The following is a 17,286-nucleotide window of genomic DNA, read 5'->3' as shown; positions in this document are numbered from 1 at the left end:
GATAAGCTGATAACAGCTGATAAGAGACACACCACTCTTGTGGAGTCCTTTATTTGTATAACTTTTCCTCACATAATAAACCATTATAAGTAATTCAGAAATTCCAGTGGTGGGTGAAATGTTATATAAAATAAGGATTCCGATGTTACTAGTTATTATATATACCAAAAACTAAGAAGCCACAATGATTCGCCACCGATTTTAAGGTGCTGATGCCAGCATGATCCGTCAAAAAAGGATCAACAAGCCACTATTCTTCAAGAAGTGCTTTGATGCCGGTGAATTATCCTCAATTTAAGTAACTGAACGTATCCTCCTTTTGAATCAAACCTCATTACCACCTATTTTCCCAGGCGCTGCCTGATCCATATGATTTTAACGCCCACAGCCTCCCCACACTGAGACACTTAGTGTCTTTCTGTCTGGTCCAGAGGTCGCCTCTTGCAGCCAGACACCAAAACAATTGCCTTCTGGAGTGTTATTACCGTTGTTGTCTTCACGATATTATCTATACCCCAATGAACGGCATTCCTGTAGTGGGTAATTGATTTTTTGTCTTCCGTAGCTAGGAGACGGAGAGGTCGAAAGCAATCAAGTCTCTTAAGGAATCCTCTTGTTTTTTCCTTCTGTGAAATATGAGAGAGGGATTATCACGAGCCAGGGATACCCATCTTGGTGGCAGTGAGGTACAGGGATGTTTCTCTTTCTGTCTCTGTCTGTCTGTTTGTCTGTCTCTGTCTCTGTCTCTCTCTCTCTCTCTCTCTCTCTCTCTCTCTCTCTCTCTCTCTCTCTCTCTCTCTCTCTCTCTCTCTCTCTCTCTCTCTCTCTCTCTCTCTCTCTCTTTATCTCTCTCGGCTGGTATATAGTTATGCCTGGAATAAAGTGTTATACTGAGTGACGACATCCGGGAAAAAACTTGCACAGAACAATGAGAGACAGTGTACATTTCCACTCATATTTCTGTGTATTTCTAGTTCAATGAGAAACCTTTCTCAGACTCATCTACTGCAAAAAGAGATATAAGTTTCATTTTATATATGATTCAGTTCTCTGTCCAAGTGTTTTCTAACCTTTATATTCAGTTGTGGAGGAAAAAACTCAAGTACCGAAACCACAAGAAAATCGCAAGTAGCAAAGCTACAAGTAACAAAACCAAAGATCTTGTTTTATCGCGTCATGTTATTTGGGTCATGTTACTTGGGTCATGTTGTTTGGGTCATGTTATTTGGGTCATGTTATTTGGGTCATGTTACATGGGTCATGTTACTTGGGTCATGTTACTTGGGTCATGTTACTTAGGTCATATTGGGTCACTTCATCTTGGAAAAGGAGTCATGTTACTAGCCTCAATGATACTAATTCTTTGTCTTTCGTAACTGATTTTGATGGATAAGACACATGTGCAACACGTTTCGCCCTCGCACCAAGCTTCTTCATTCGAATTAGAAGATAAGACTATCCACTTATTCGACTGAAGACGGCTGCTGTGTGGGCGAAACATCTGCAAAGATACTTAAGTATTGCTCACGTGTCTTATTCATTAATTTATTATTTCCACGTTTCGCGGAAAGACACTTATTGTAGAGGAAACTGTTGTTATAGACGACGTTTCTCTCTCATTATAGCTTTAGTAAGCTTGATTAAGCCTCTACATAGGTAACTAAATATGGAGATGGCAAAGGCAATGGAGAGGTGAAAGCAATGTGATCAGTCCAGCAGTTTCGAAGACTTGGTTTTGACGAACTTGGCTCCATAGTCCTGGAGAATATGAATATGTGGAGAAAGATAGTTATGCACAGTTAAGGACATTTATTAGAGGAAACGTTTCGCCACTAGTGGCTTAGGACTAAAGAAGCCAGTGGTGGAGAAATGTTTTCTCTAATAAATGTCCTGAAATGAGCACGGGGGACTTTTTCCACATCTTGTCCGTATTACCATACCATTTTTCAGTGTGGAGAAGCCTGCTGTGTAGGCGAAACGTCTGGGAAATCTACGTAGTCGCTACTTGTTGGTACTGTATAGCATTATTGCAATAATATAGATTCCAGGTTGCAATGCAACAGAGGGAAGCGGAACCTAGGGATGGATAATCGATGTCTTGCTTGTCTTTTCAGAGAGCGACCATGTTTCTCCCCAGCCACAAACACTCCTCTAAACTCTTTAATTCCTGAACGAAACTTCATAAAAACAGAATGTGATCCTTTTCTTTGCGTGTGTCTATCGTCCGACAATTGTTGATAGAAAAAAAATACAAATGCTTCAACCCTTCGGCTTGTGTTTTCTCCCCGTTTTTGCATCACCTTTTTAAAATTTGGGAGAAAAGTGTGTTGGGGAGAGTAATTAAGGTTCGTCGAGGGTGACACAGGTATTGATGTGCCTCATGTATTATTGTGCCTAAAAATTATGTAAACAAATATATGTGAAAAATAATGTAAAAAAAAAGGCTTGAAACAAATGCTGATTATGATTATGAAAAATTTGTGTTATGAAAATAAGTAAATACAGTTTTTAAGAGGAGTTATTGTTGTTTGTTTAAACAGAGAAGCAAACATGACGTAAACAGAGAAGCAAACATGGCGTCAATTATGTTGAGGAAATGAATGTTATTAGTGAAAGATTGACACTGAAGGAAAGTACTAAACCATTTAGTTCATTAATAGACCTCTGAACTTGTGGATGATTCAGTTGTGGAGGCTCGGTCCTCCGTACGCTAATCGCGAGAGACAAGCCCTACTCTTGAAGGCAAGAGGGAAAAAAACAGGTAGTAACATGTTAAAGTGAAACAGAGTGAATAGCTGCTGAGTAGCTGTGTTAGTGTGCGAGGAGTGAAGGTTCGGTAAGCAGCTGAAAGATAGTGGCCGCTTGTGTGTGTCTGGTAACAGGTCGTGGCCGCTTGCGTGTGTCCGGTAACCGCTCGTGGCAGCTTGTGTGTGTTTGGTAACCGCTCGTGGCCGCTTGTGTGTGTTTGGTAACCGGTCGTGGCCGCTTGGGTGTGTCTGGTAACCGGTCGTGGCCGCTTGCGTGTGTCTGGTAGCCGGTTACCGTAGAGATTCATCCATCATGACTATGTCCAGTTACGAGATCCGTAATGACGACGGAGCCCACAATACCGAGAAGATCACAAAGGTAAGTTAACAATTCCACTGTCTCTCGTACTGTAATCGCCTCTGTATTCGACTGATGAAGCCTGCTGCGCAGCCGAAACGTTTCGTCACTAAAGATGCCTAAGTGCTGCACATACGTCTTATTCATCATTCTATTCATCCTGGTTCTCACGACCTTGTGATTAAAAATGCTAAAATTTGTATATTTGAAAAAAACTTTTCATTAGAATTAAAAAAAAAAAAATTGCAAGACCAGGTACAAATTAATGATGAATGCCATTAACATTCTTTCTGACTATGTTTGTCAACATATTCGTCTTATGAATATGAATATATACATATGCAAAACAACCACTGTGAAAGGATAGTGAAATTCCAAGCGCTTTCGTGACTACTCACATTATCAAGGAACATAGTTCCTTGATAATGTGAGAAGTCACGAAAGCGCTTGGAATTTCATATCCTTTCACAGTGGTTGTTTTGCATATTCTGATATCACTTGTTTACTGTGATCTTATTGCATGAATATATATATATATATATATATATATATATATATATATATATATATATATATATATATATATATATATATATATATATATATATATATATATTTAAAGGTTTATCCCACTTGAAAAACTGTCTCTGTGTTGCTCATAAACCCAAATCGGATTTCTGTCTGTGTAAAGATTTCTGTTTAAATATCAGCATTTATTACAGATTTAGAAGTGTACCTCATACAGTAGAGTAAAAAAGATATTGGAGCAAAACAATCTTAAAGTGTGAATACGTTTCTTTCTGTGTAGAGCTCTGTGGAGCTAATGATAAGTTGAAAGTTTGCTTGTACTTTGATACGTCTCTTTCTAGAGCTTTACTGAGTCAATGATAAAGCTGAAAGCTCGCTCAAATTTTTATACTTCGACGTCTCTATATACAGCTTTATTGAGACATTGACAAAGCTGAAAGCTTGCTTAAACTTTTAAACTGCTGACATCTCTTTCTTTAAGCTGGCTATTTTTTTAAGCTTGTGCACCCTCGTTACAGTCCATCTCTGGTGCTGTATTGAGACGACGAAATGGCTGACAGGATCGCTTGGTTAAATGGCCTTGTTGGGTCATTAACTTTGTTCCCTTCGTGTCTCTGCATCTTTTATTCTTACCTCTTTCTCCTTCACTCTTCCTTCAAGGTGAGGGAAGGAGGAAAGAGAGTGCCTCATGGTGGTGACGGACTCTACGTACAAGGAATGTTGATGAGAGACTCTCTCTTTTTACAAAGAGTATTGGTGAGGGACTCTTGGTACAAGGATTACCTTCCATTGCCCTGTATGACACCTACGGGTTTAATAATTTTCCGTAAATGTACTACAACTATTACTACTACTGCTACTACTACTATTGCTATTACGATATTATTTCTACCATTGTTATTATCTCTACTACTACCTCTACTTCTATTTCTACTACTGTTGCTATTATTATTGTTACTACTTCTACAACAACTGCTACTACTACTACTATTACTACAACTACTACTACTATTACTACAGCTGCTACTACAACTGCTACTACTACTACTATTACTACAACTACTACTACTATTACTACTACTACTACTACTGTTACTACTACTACTGTTACTACTACTACAACTGCTACTGTTATTACCCCTGTACCTACTGCTGCTTATACCTCTTCTGTTACTAGTACCAATACTACTACGATTAATAATAATAATAATAATAATAATAATAATAATAATAATAATAATAATAATAATAATCTCATTCACACTGAATTACTTGACTTTAAAAATTAAATCTAGATTAAATTTAAGTAGAAGGTTTATCTAATTCTAACACTAATTCAAAGTTCATTTTTGAAGCCACTTACCAATATTCTTTTGAGTTTTTTTTTCATTACGGCTCTACATCAACGTCAACGACACCTTCATCAATAACATCACCATCAATGATTATTAATATCAACGACTTCAGCAAGAAGTTTGGCAACAAACAGGAAATGTTATTGAACAATTCTCATCACACCGCTACCCAGAAATACTCCATCAACTTCCAATTTACCTTGTCAAAACTGCATTAATATCGAGGCTCCTGAGGCTTCTTGAACCATTAACTTCGAAAATGAGTATGTACACATTACAATATAAAAAAAACAACTGCTAGGTAAGACGGTGATAAAGGTCCACATGATTTTATATGCGCCTTCAGGATAATATATATTAATTTTTGAAGAATATATAATATGAAAAAAATCATACGATTCGTGAATTAAAAAAACGGAGAGAGGCTGTAGTTTAACCAGGAATTTTCAGATTCAAAGAAGAGGAACAAACTGTTAAGGAAAAGGTGTAAATTTAAGGAAACGGCGTAAAACGAGTAAATGAGAAGAAACAGAAACAATGATGCGAGAAAATAGAGAGATTCATTCAGATCCACTTCATCTTCCATTAGTAATGCTTCTCTACCCTTCCCGTTAAACCAGTCTGATGCTTCGCTAATATACACAGGGTAATGAAGGGACTTAGGAGCTGTCTACAGTGAGTGAAGGAAGGTCTGGTAGAAGGTGAGAGGCTGTCGCTTAGAAGTAATTTGGGATCCTTTACATAGTTTCAATTTATTTCATGAATGAATTAGCTCGAAACCATGCTTGAGGCTCACTGATGTGCACGGGCTGGGAAGAAACATGGTTTGTAAACCAGGCTACCCAGGTTGTGGCATTTGTGGCCGAGTGGTGTTGAGCGTTACTTGGGAACCTTGCCAGCCTTGCTGTAGTGGGTTTGAGTCCTGCTAACTGGTCAATTAGTAAGAACTCATTTAAAATTAAGTCCTTTCTGAAATTTTCTCTTATACGTTTAAAGATATATATTTTTCATTAACGTTGATGTAAAATTTTTTAATTTTGCACCAAAAGAATCTTAGAAAACTTACCTAACCTTGTTATAACAAGAGCAATTTATTTTAGCCTAACCCAGCTAAATATATTTTAGATTTGTTTACAATAATTTAATACTAAACAAACAAAGTGAATTATATTTTTTCCGTTAGGTTCAGAATGATTTTGGCGAAATTACTGCATACACAAATTTTCACTTGTCCTATATGGCAAGATGAACGTTGCTATTTAAGCCAAGATCGCAAGTTCTGCCTGTTCGGCACGACATATATATATATATATATATATATATATATATATATATATATATATATATATATATATATATATATATATATATATATATATCTGTGTGTGTGTGTGTGTTCTCACCTAGTTGAGGTTGCAGGGGTCGAGTCACAGCTCCTGACCCCGATGTGTGTGGAAAGGTCTTCATTGTTGATGGTTTTCCTTATATAGAGGAGCTTCATAATTTGTAACCTACGATGGAACTTTATCACTCACTATGGAGCTTTATCACTCACTATGGAACTTTATCACTCACTATGGAGCTTTATCACTCACTATGGAACTTTATCACTCACTATGGAGCTTTATCACTCACTATGGAACTTTATCACTCACTATGGAACTTTATCACTCACTATGGAACTTTATCACTCACTATGGAACTTTATCACTCACTATGGAGCTTTATCACTCACTATGGAACTTTATCACTCACTGTGGAGCTTTATCACTCACTATGGAACTTTATCACTCACTATGGAGCTTTATCACTCACTATGGAACTTTATCACTCACTATGGAGCTTTATCACTCACTATGGAACTTTATCACTCACTATGGAGCTTTATCACTCACTATGGAACTTTATCACTCACTATGGAACTTTATCACTCACTGTGGAGCTTTATCACTCACTATGGAGCTTTATCACTCACTATGGAGCTTTATCACTCACTATGGAGCTTTATCACTCACTATGGAGCTTTATCACTCACTATGGAGCTTTATCACTCACTATGGAGCTTTATCACTCACTATGGAGCTTTATCACTCACTATGGAGCTTTATCACTCACTATGGAGCTTTATCACTCACTGTGGAGCTTTATCACTCACTATGGAACTTTATCACTCACTATGGAGCTTTATCACTCACTATGGAGCTTTATCACTCACTATGGAGCTTTATCACTCACTGTGGAGCTTTATCACTCACTATGGAGCTTTATCACTCACTATGGAGCTTTATCACTCACTGTGGAGCTTTATCACTCACTATGGAGCTTTATCACTCACTATGGAGCTTTATCACTCACTATGGAGCTTTATCACTCACTATGGAGCTTTATCACTCACTATGGAGCTTTATCACTCACTATGGAGCTTTATCAGGCACATGATAAAACCCACATTATGGGTGAAAAAATTGTTTAATAAACGCTTTCAAAACTCAAAACATCTTAAAGCTACCAATTTTCAGCCTATACCACTGCTGATGCAAAAGACACGACCACACCCAGTTAACTTTATTCTGAATACGTTTCTTCCTCATTTTATCGAGCCGACAAAGAGGTATAGAGACAACGTTCAGCACAAGACTGAGCTTCATCATGGTTCATTCCTCCGCCAAATATCGTCTATAATAAAGTCCTGCCCTGTACTACGCATCTTTAATATCCATCAATGCAAGGCGTAGCCACATGTCACATAGATCATCTTACTTACGCTGACACCAGTCTCTCTTGACGGCCCAGGTAGCCTGGCAGTAAGTGGTCACTGATAAACCGGGTTAATAATAGTCAGATGTGATGGAAAAAGCTATAAGGAGTATGATAAATTCAACGATAATTGATGAGGAAAGATAATATAATGAGGTATGGGAATTGAGATAAGAAAATAATTGAATGATAAAAAAAGAAACAATTATGAAGAGGGAATAATGTGTAAGAGAACGAATATATATATATATATATATATATATATATATATATATATATATATATATATATATATATATATATATATATATATATATATATATATATATATATATATATATATATATATATAAGTCGTGCCGAATATGAAAAACTGGTCAATTAGCAAAAACTCCTTTAAAATTAAGTCCTTTCGATAATTTTCTCTTATACGTTTAAAGTTATATTTTTTTAATTAATGTTAATGTAAAATTTTTTAATTTTGCACCAAAAGAATCTTAGAAAACTTACCTAACCTTATTACAACAAGAACAATTTATTTTAGCCTAACCCAACTATATATATTTTAAATTTGTTTACAATAATTTAATACTAAACAAACACAGTCAAATATATTTTTTTCGTTAGGTTCAGAACGATTTTGGCGAAATTACTGCATACACAAATTTTCACTAGTCCTATATGGCAAGATGAGCGTTGCTATTTAAGCATATATATATATATATATATATATATATATATATATATATATATATATATATATATATATATATATATATATATATATATATATATATATATATATGTATATATATATATATATATATATATATATGTATATATATATATATATATATATATATATATATATATATATATATATATATATATATATGTATATATATATATAATATAGGGAGGTACCACCTCTAGAACTGTTATAGGGACCCTCATCCTCAGAGAAAAGAATAAACTTGCTTCAGGGAAAACTCAAGATTCTCCCTGAAGCTGTTTGAGAATTTTCTCCTACCACCCCCTATATTATATATATATATTTTATTTAAAGACAAAATACATTGACAAAACATTCACAAAAATATGATACAAAGTAAAACAACATAGGTAACTCAGAGCTACATCTCGAATACTTCGTCCAGCTCCCCGGCGGTGGGCCGCGTGCCCAGAATGCTGCAGGCATTGCCTCTCTGGATCGCAACACTGAGTCTCTGAAAGAGGCACACTTGCCCCATGCTCCAAGGGTCTCCGACCCTATTGGGATGAAGTTATAGCAAGGGGGAAGGTCTTCATATTTGCGGATCTTCTGAGTCTCCCTGTGGCTGGCAGCTCCACCCCCTTCCACTACGGAGTATGTCAAGTAGGTGTCTGCCAATGTGGCGGCACATGTGTAATCCCAGGCAATCTGCTTTCCATCCTTCCAAGGTAGCATAGTGGCTCCATCAGGACGCTTTAGACTTCCGTCAGACCTCTGCACTTGGAGTTCCCGTTGAGCTGGGCAACGGGCTGTGGCGAGGCTTCTCTTTATGATGTCATTGACCTCCTCATGCCTGGCATACTTCCCTTCTGCTGTGTGACACACGAGACCATGAAGTCCGAATTGATCAGCTGTCGCCCTGCCGCAAATACACCTATGTTCGGTGAGGATGGGGGCGGCTAGGCGAAGAGCAACACCAATCCGAATGGCCTGTGGGTCTAGTCGAGTGCCCAAGGAGGAATTGGGAACAGCAAACAGGAAATCTCCTGAGTGTGGTGCCTTCACTGCCAGGAGACGAGCTTTGTCCTTTCCTGAGGCGTTGGAGACCATTGTGTTGGCGATTTTTTCCATGATCGGTTTGTCCCAGTGGGACTGTTTGTGCTGTTTGGGAGGAGCTGGTCTACTGGAGGAATCTGTAAGGGTGTCCCACCGAATCGCTGCTTCAGTAAACCTGGGGTCTTGAGCTCCAACCATGTCTCTCAAGCGTTCGGGAACAATCTTCTTGACTAATGCACTGGAAGCCAAACACGAAGACAGAAAAGCAGGTAAAGCAACATGCGTTGCTTGGGCAAGTAACCCCTTCTCCTGTATAAATTACTAAAAATAAGAAGAAAAACTTTATACAGCTGGGATGTTTGAATGTCCGTGGATGTAGTGAAGATAATAAGAAATAGATGATTGCTAATGTTGTGAATGAAAAGAATCTGGATGTTCTGGATCTAAGTGAAACAAAGATTATGTAGGGGGAGATAGGAGAGTTTCAATGGGGAGAAATATATAGGATTAAGTCAGGAGTATGTGAGAGAGTTAGGCGTCTTTATGTAATAATACTTTGTGAGGAGAAGTCTGAGAAGGAAATAGAGAAGACTAAGAAGAAAAAGAAGAAAAACAACAACAACAGCAACGAAAACAACAACAAAAAGAATAAGAAGAAGAAGATATAACTGTAAGAATAACATAAGCTTGGGAAAAAAACAGTTTACGAAGAGATTGAAAAGACGGATGCTCCTTCAAAGTTGAAGAATGTAATCAATAATTTCTGAGATAGACTTCCTGAGGGTCTTGTGAAGGTTTAAGTTCACGTCTAAAGTGTTGCATCATGAAGTTAAACTTGTCTTCAAGAAGTGTATCAAGATATATTTATTGTGTGTGTGTGTGTGTGTGTGTGTGTGTGTGTGTGTGTGTGTGTGTGTGTGTGTGTGTGTGTGTGTGTGTGTATGTGTGTGTTTGGACAGAATGTTTCAGAGATGTGACACAGCAACAAGGGGTCACAACTGGAAGCTGAAGATTCAGATGAGTTACAGGGATGTTAGGAAGTATTTCTTCAGTCATAGTGTTGTCAGGAAGTGGAATAATCTGGAGAGTGATGTAGTAGAGGCAAGATCCATACATAGCTTTAAAAAGAGGTATGATAAAGCTCATGGAGCAGGGAGAAAGTGGACCTAGTGGCGACAAGTGAAGAGGCGGGGCCAGGAGCTATGACTCGACCCCTGTAACCATAATTAGCTGAATACAAGTTTTTTTTTAGACTAGTGAGAGGAGGAAAATATTGCATATGTGATGGAAAAGGAGACTTGTGTGTGGATTCTACACGAGTCTACCAGTTTCCTCTACCCCACCTCCTTCCATATTTACTAACTTTTACAACATAACCTCAAACCTCCTCATCTCCCCACCTACAACCTTACCACAATTTCCCACTGCTTACTATTTCCTAAAATTTTATGTTCAATAATCTCTGCTGAGTTGTTGCTTACCTAATTATCAAAATGGTAAATAGTTATTACTCTCGACAGCTGAAATGTCAACAATAGCCATTCCTAATTAAAAGTCTGTATTTTATCCTTGGAAATAAATTTTGAAAGGGCTTTCAGATCTTGAATGTCGTACATTCATTATTTGATTAAACAATGAAATTTTAAGAAGACGCTGGTTGTAATATATTTACTTATGCTTCTGCAATTATTAATGTTAGTGAATTTATGTGTGTATCTATTTATATCTGTCTATCTTGCTATCTGTTTATCTCTCTCTCTCTCTCTCTCTCTCTCTCTCTCTCTATATATATATATATATATATATATATATATATATATATATATATATATATATATATATATATATATATATATATATATATATAGAGAGAGAGAGAGAGAGAGAGAGAGAGAGAGAAAGAGAGAGAGAGATAGACAGAATGAGACGTCATGCCGAGAGGGAACTTGATCCGTGGTTATATAATCGTTCAGATGAAAGTTCTGTGGCTAAATGGTTACAGCTTCGGTCCTGGAATATACAAGGACCAACACACACACACACACACACATACATACACACAGAAACTGCTGTGTGTTGTGGAGTCTGGATCACGACCAACACAACATCACCACCACGGAAATTGGCCAGTGGAGAAATTTACATCCTATCCTCCAGCCGTTCCGAGACTCCACTGCTGACCTCACTTCCTTTCTCCGTTCCTCTGAGTCCTCAACCCTCTTTTCCCCATTCATCTTTCTCCTTCAGTTCCCTTCTCTGGGTTAGAGGGTCGTGAATTTTCGCTCACCACAGGGCGGGCTGGAACAACACGAATTCGATCCCCCGGCTAGTCGCAGTGTTGTTATTGATTAAATACCACTTGTTTGTGGTTACAATAATATATATATATATATATATATATATATATATATATATATATATATATATATATATATATATGTATATGTATATGTATATGTATATATATATATATATATATATATATATATATATATATATATATATATATATATATATATATATATGCAGAACAACCACTGTGAAAGAATAGAGAAATTCCAAGCGCTTTCGTGACTACTCACATTATCAAGGAACTATGAAAGTAAAGCATCCAAGGAAGGTATATAAGGGGTCTGGCCAGCACCTCACTATCAGATCCCACAACGGTTAAACACCTGACGCGCGCCGACCCAACTTGGATAGGTCCTTTGCACAACTCACCCACAAACTATTCTACCCAAGAAAATTTAAAAATTATTATTTGTCCAGTGTATTATTAAATTCTTCCCAAATTCTATTAATTATAAATGGATCTAATTTATATAAACCAAAGGAAATATTCATATTATTGTCAAAACTGAGAAAGTAGTATCAAGCAAGTCCATGGTCGACAGGAATATAATTGAATCTTGTTTCATAAAAAGCAGTTTTGACAATAATATGAATATTTCCTTTGGTTTATATAAATTAGATCCATTTATAATTAATAGAATTAGGGAAGAATTTAATAATACACTGGACAAATAATAATTTTTAAATTTTCTTGGGTAGAATAGTTTGTGGGTGAGTTGTGCAAAGGACCTATCCAAGTTGGGTCGGCGCGCGTCAGGTGTTTAACCGTTGTGGGATCTGATTGTGAGGTGATGGCCAGACCCCTTATATAGCTTCCTTGGATGCTTTACTTTCATAGTTCCTGGATAATGTGAGTAGTCACGAAAGCGCTTGGAATTTCTCTATTCTTTCAGAGTGGTTGTTTTGCATATTCTGAAATCACCTGTTTACTGTGATCTTATTGCATATATGTATATATATATATATATATATATATATATATATATATATATATATATATATATATATATATATATATATATATATATATATATATATATACATATATGGGAAAAAGAGAGAGGTAGAGTCACGAGAATTATTTGTCCTGACATTATTCTCCGCGGAGAGTAACATCTTTATCTAAAGTCGATAATTTTTACATTCTATAATATATTTCAATTCTTCCAAACCAATCTTAGGTTAGCTTAAATATATTTGTAATTATTGAATATCTGTGAAAGGTATTTCTCCTGTGAAATACATTATTTCCGAGAAATATCTTACTCTCGTTCTGGCCAGAAAGATTTAAGTAAAGTTGTATTTAGAATGAATATTTGAAGGCTTTCGAAATATACCAGGTGGGCAAATTCGATTTAACAAGCATGAACAACCCTTCCCATCCCCACAGACACACACACAACACAGAGCTGTGACTCGACCCTTTGCAACCAGAAATAGGTGATTACAAGCAGCCCCTCCCCTACACACACACAAACACACGTTTTGCAAATGCCTAAATGCTCCTAATATCAACCAAAGGAGCAATTTTACTCCTGTGGCAAACATTTCCCCGGAGGGTTCTCTAATTTGCCTGGTAATTAATTGCTACGCCAGACAGGCGTCAATAAAGCCTAAACCTCCACACACACACACACACACACACACACACACACACACACACACACACACACACACACACACACACACTCATATTTATTGTTATAAGTATTATTATTATTATATTTTTATTACTAATATAAATAATATTTACGTAACTGTCATTGTTATTGTTATTAAGATTAACATCATTGCTAAGGTTTTTAGTGCTGCATGTCAATATGAGCCTAAATATTGCACCCAGCAAGCTAATGATCTGAAATGCTGCGTGCTATAATAAAGTAATTAGTGACTGAGATGGCTAATTACCTTAATTTCTCTGATGTATTCTGGTCTGCTGACAGACATAAATCACATGTCTCTAATAGACGGGGTTACGAAAGGAGGTCGTATTTAGACGGTAGAGAGAATAGATGACAGAAGACAGATGATGCAAGTAAACAGGGAAGATTTTTTAATGAAGAATGTTGGTAATAATAGCAACACTGAATCTCTGAGAGAGGAAGCTGACCACTCTAGGGTCCTTGGTTTCCGTGATGAGTTTCTTCACCTAACGTTTGGAGGCATCTTAGAACACATTTGTCCCATGGTTCGAGGGTTTCTGACCCTACTGGGACGAAGTTATAGCAAGGTGGCAGCTCTCTGTATTTCTCGATCTTACGGGGTTTCCATGAAACTGGCGGCCCCACCTTCTTCGGCTTCAGAGTATGGGACTACACCTGTGTACAGAGGCACAGGTGTAGTCCCATCCAATCTGCTTACCATCCTTCCAGGGTAGCATAGTGACTCCATCTGGATGCTTTTGGCTTCCGTCAGACTTCATTACCTGAGATTCCCGTTTTGCTGGGTAACGGGCTGTGGCGAAACTTCGCTTGATGATGTCACTGACTTCCTCATGTTTGGCATACTTCCCTTCCAACGTATGACAGACCATGTAATTCAATAATTTTTTTTCAGTCTAAATTTATTTGGCCTTTAATAAACAGTTATTTATGCAACTTTATTTGCCCAAGTAGATTTTTTCACTAAGTTATAACCTATTCCTTTATTACTGATCAAGCCAGTTAGGTTGGTCTCGTTCGAAAAGCACAATGTAACTACTACTACCAAATCATCTCGGTATTATTTACAAATGCTACTGGCAAGTACCCCATCCATAGTAATGTCTGCCTGGCATTGCTATTCTCCCTGTAGCTGTCAGTCATTTATCTCATTCTTGGATAATTGTACAATGGAAGGCTATCATAACCCACACCTTTTTTTGCTCTCAACTTATTTAAGGACACATAAAATTAATGGGAACATTAAACTTCAGGAAATTTATCTATCAATGTTTTCGAAAGCTCAGTGTCCTATGGTCACGTATTCTCTATCGGCTGGAAGACGAAAGGGTTTGTGAGACAGCCAGTTAAAAATGTGAACATGCTTAGATAACATTTTTGATTGTATCGCTATTTTCTCCATCTTCATTAAGAGTTTAGGTGGGTCCACAGCTTTCAAATAAGTTTCAAACCTTTCCAAGAAATTTCAGTAACCCGATCAGATCCAAAATTTCCTAGAGGGAGCCCTCAAAAAAAAAGAGAAATGAGATAATAATCTCAGGTGACGTAAACAACACACTGGCGAGGCCAAAATATACATTGGTGACTTATAAATTTGTAGTTAAACTCAAGGTTAACAATTGGTCCCTGCAAATTTCTAGTAGACTCGAAAATCTACCATTGAAAGCAACAAATTTCAAGAGGGGCTAACAGTGTCCCAGTCTAGACCTCAACTTTTGATCTATAGCGCCACTTGGTCTGAAACTTTCGATGCGAGAACCAGAAGCTGCCATCATAAGTCACCCCAACAGAATATAGGTGGAGCACAGTACGTGAGGAGGGAAGACACTGTATTACTGAAAGATACCAAAACCTGAGGAACGGGAGAAGGAAAGATATACTATTACAGATATATATCTAACTGAGAACTGGAAAGACCTATGTAAATGGTATATACAACAGACCTGGCAGGTACAAGAACGCTACCGAGTCAAGTACAATATTAATACCCACTAATCACGCCCATCCTACCCACCATAAACAGCCATGGGGCTCATATCATTTAATATTAAATCATGATAAACAACGAGAGGAAATAAGAGAAAAATGCTCCCTGATATTTTCTGGTATAAGCAACACTTTTGTTTGTCTTTGCCTGCAAGCAGATGTCAGGGACAAAAATAGAAGCTATACATGCAAGCATGTTTACGCCACTACACCTGTACCTGGAAAAATATCCTAAACATCTGTATGAAAAGAAAAACATACCATAAGTTGGTTGGTTTAGTTGGGGATAAATTTTGTGAAGTACACGAGAGTCATTAAGACTTCGCGTCACCGGTACACCACCAGTCAAAGGGGCTTTTAATATTTTAAATTAGGATTAAGATATAGTCTCCGGTATATACATGGAGAGATACCCTGTCACACCTCTCGGAGCATATACAGTGAGATATACATTTGTCGCGGTGTATATACACTGAGAGAAAGTCATCTCTCGAAGTATATGCACTAAAATATACACACTTTTAGGTGTATGTATACTGAGAGATAAACATCTCTCTGTTTAAATGCACCGAAAGATACTGACCTCTCAGTTTACATGCAATGAGAGATACACACCTCTCAGTGTATACACAATGAGAGATACACACCACTTGGTGTATATTCACTGAGATTCACACCACTCTGTGTATATATGCACTGGGAAATACACACCACTCAGTGTATATACACTGAGAGACAGGCACTTCACAGTGACTAACAAAGTTTATTAAATAAATACCAGGATCAGGAAAGGGAACAACAACATACTCGACCTATGAACAAAAGAAAACTGCACAAGAACAGCAAAAACAAGTTTCATCGAGAAACAAATGGGCTCCAAGCCACAAAGACAACAAGAGCAATATATTGGAACAAGAAAAACATGGAAGCCAGATGAAGGTATCCGGCAAGAACACGATACTCACATCAACTTTCAATTATTGTTAAGTCGGAGAGAAGGAAGACTGAAGAGAGGAGGGAGGAGGGGAGAAAAGAGGAAGGAGGAAAGAGAGGAGAAAAGGGGAGAAAAAGAGGAGGTAAAAGGAGTGGCAGACTGGAACATTGAGGGGAGGGAGGAAGAGGAGAGGCAGGCGATAAGAGGAGAAAGTAACGAAGAGAGGGAAAATGAGCTGAGATGAGAAAAAATGGGGAAGAAAAGAGGCAGAAGGGGAAAGAAGAGAGTGGAAAACAGAGAGGAGAAAAAGGAAGGCAGAGAGAAAGAATAGCTGAGGGACGAGGAGAAAGAGAATCAGAGAAGAGAGGAATAAGGGGCTAGGAAAACACGAGAGAACAAGAAAGTATAAGAGGGAACAAAGGAAAATAAGGCCGAACAACAGATAACAAAGGATAACCAGAGAGAAAAAAAGAACAAGTTAAAAAGAGAACAAGAGAGAACATGTGAGAATGAGAGAACAAGAGAACAAGGGAGAAAGAAGAACAAGAGAACAAAGGGGAGAATAAGAGGTAAACAGGGCTGAAAGGAGGCAGAAAGTGGTAACAGCGGTTCCCAAGATCAACGGCCACTCACCAGCATCAAGCCACCCGCCCTTCAAGGGCCACTCACCAGCATCAAGCCACCCGCCCTTCAAGGGCCACTCACCAGCATCAAGCCACCCGCCCTTCAAGGGCCACTCACAGGCATCAAGCCACCCGCCCTTCAAGGGCCACTCACCAGCATCAAGCCACCCGCCCTTCAAGGGCCATAATGTTGACTGGAGGAACAGAGGCAGATGCA

The 17,286-nt window shown here is 37.7% G+C and overlaps 1 protein-coding gene across 1 annotated transcript in view; it reads left to right on the top strand.

The window, feature by feature from the left end:
* dcma (decima) overlaps nucleotides 1-17,286 on the top strand; it is a 381,550-nt gene that overhangs the window by 7,311 nt on the left and 356,953 nt on the right. The window contains exon 2 of the mRNA XM_070099808.1: nucleotides 2,115-3,126. Coding sequence (XP_069955909.1) covers nucleotides 3,061-3,126 — 66 coding nt within the window. The 5' untranslated portion in view covers nucleotides 2,115-3,060. The remainder of the gene's footprint in view (nucleotides 1-2,114; nucleotides 3,127-17,286) is intronic.

Source organism: Cherax quadricarinatus, chromosome 69 (assembly GCF_038502225.1).
Source record: "Cherax quadricarinatus isolate ZL_2023a chromosome 69, ASM3850222v1, whole genome shotgun sequence".
In the NCBI taxonomy this organism is placed as follows: domain Eukaryota; kingdom Metazoa; phylum Arthropoda; class Malacostraca; order Decapoda; family Parastacidae; genus Cherax; species Cherax quadricarinatus.
The sequence above is the reverse complement of the archived record's forward strand: the minus strand, read 5'-3'. Positions and strand labels throughout refer to the sequence as shown.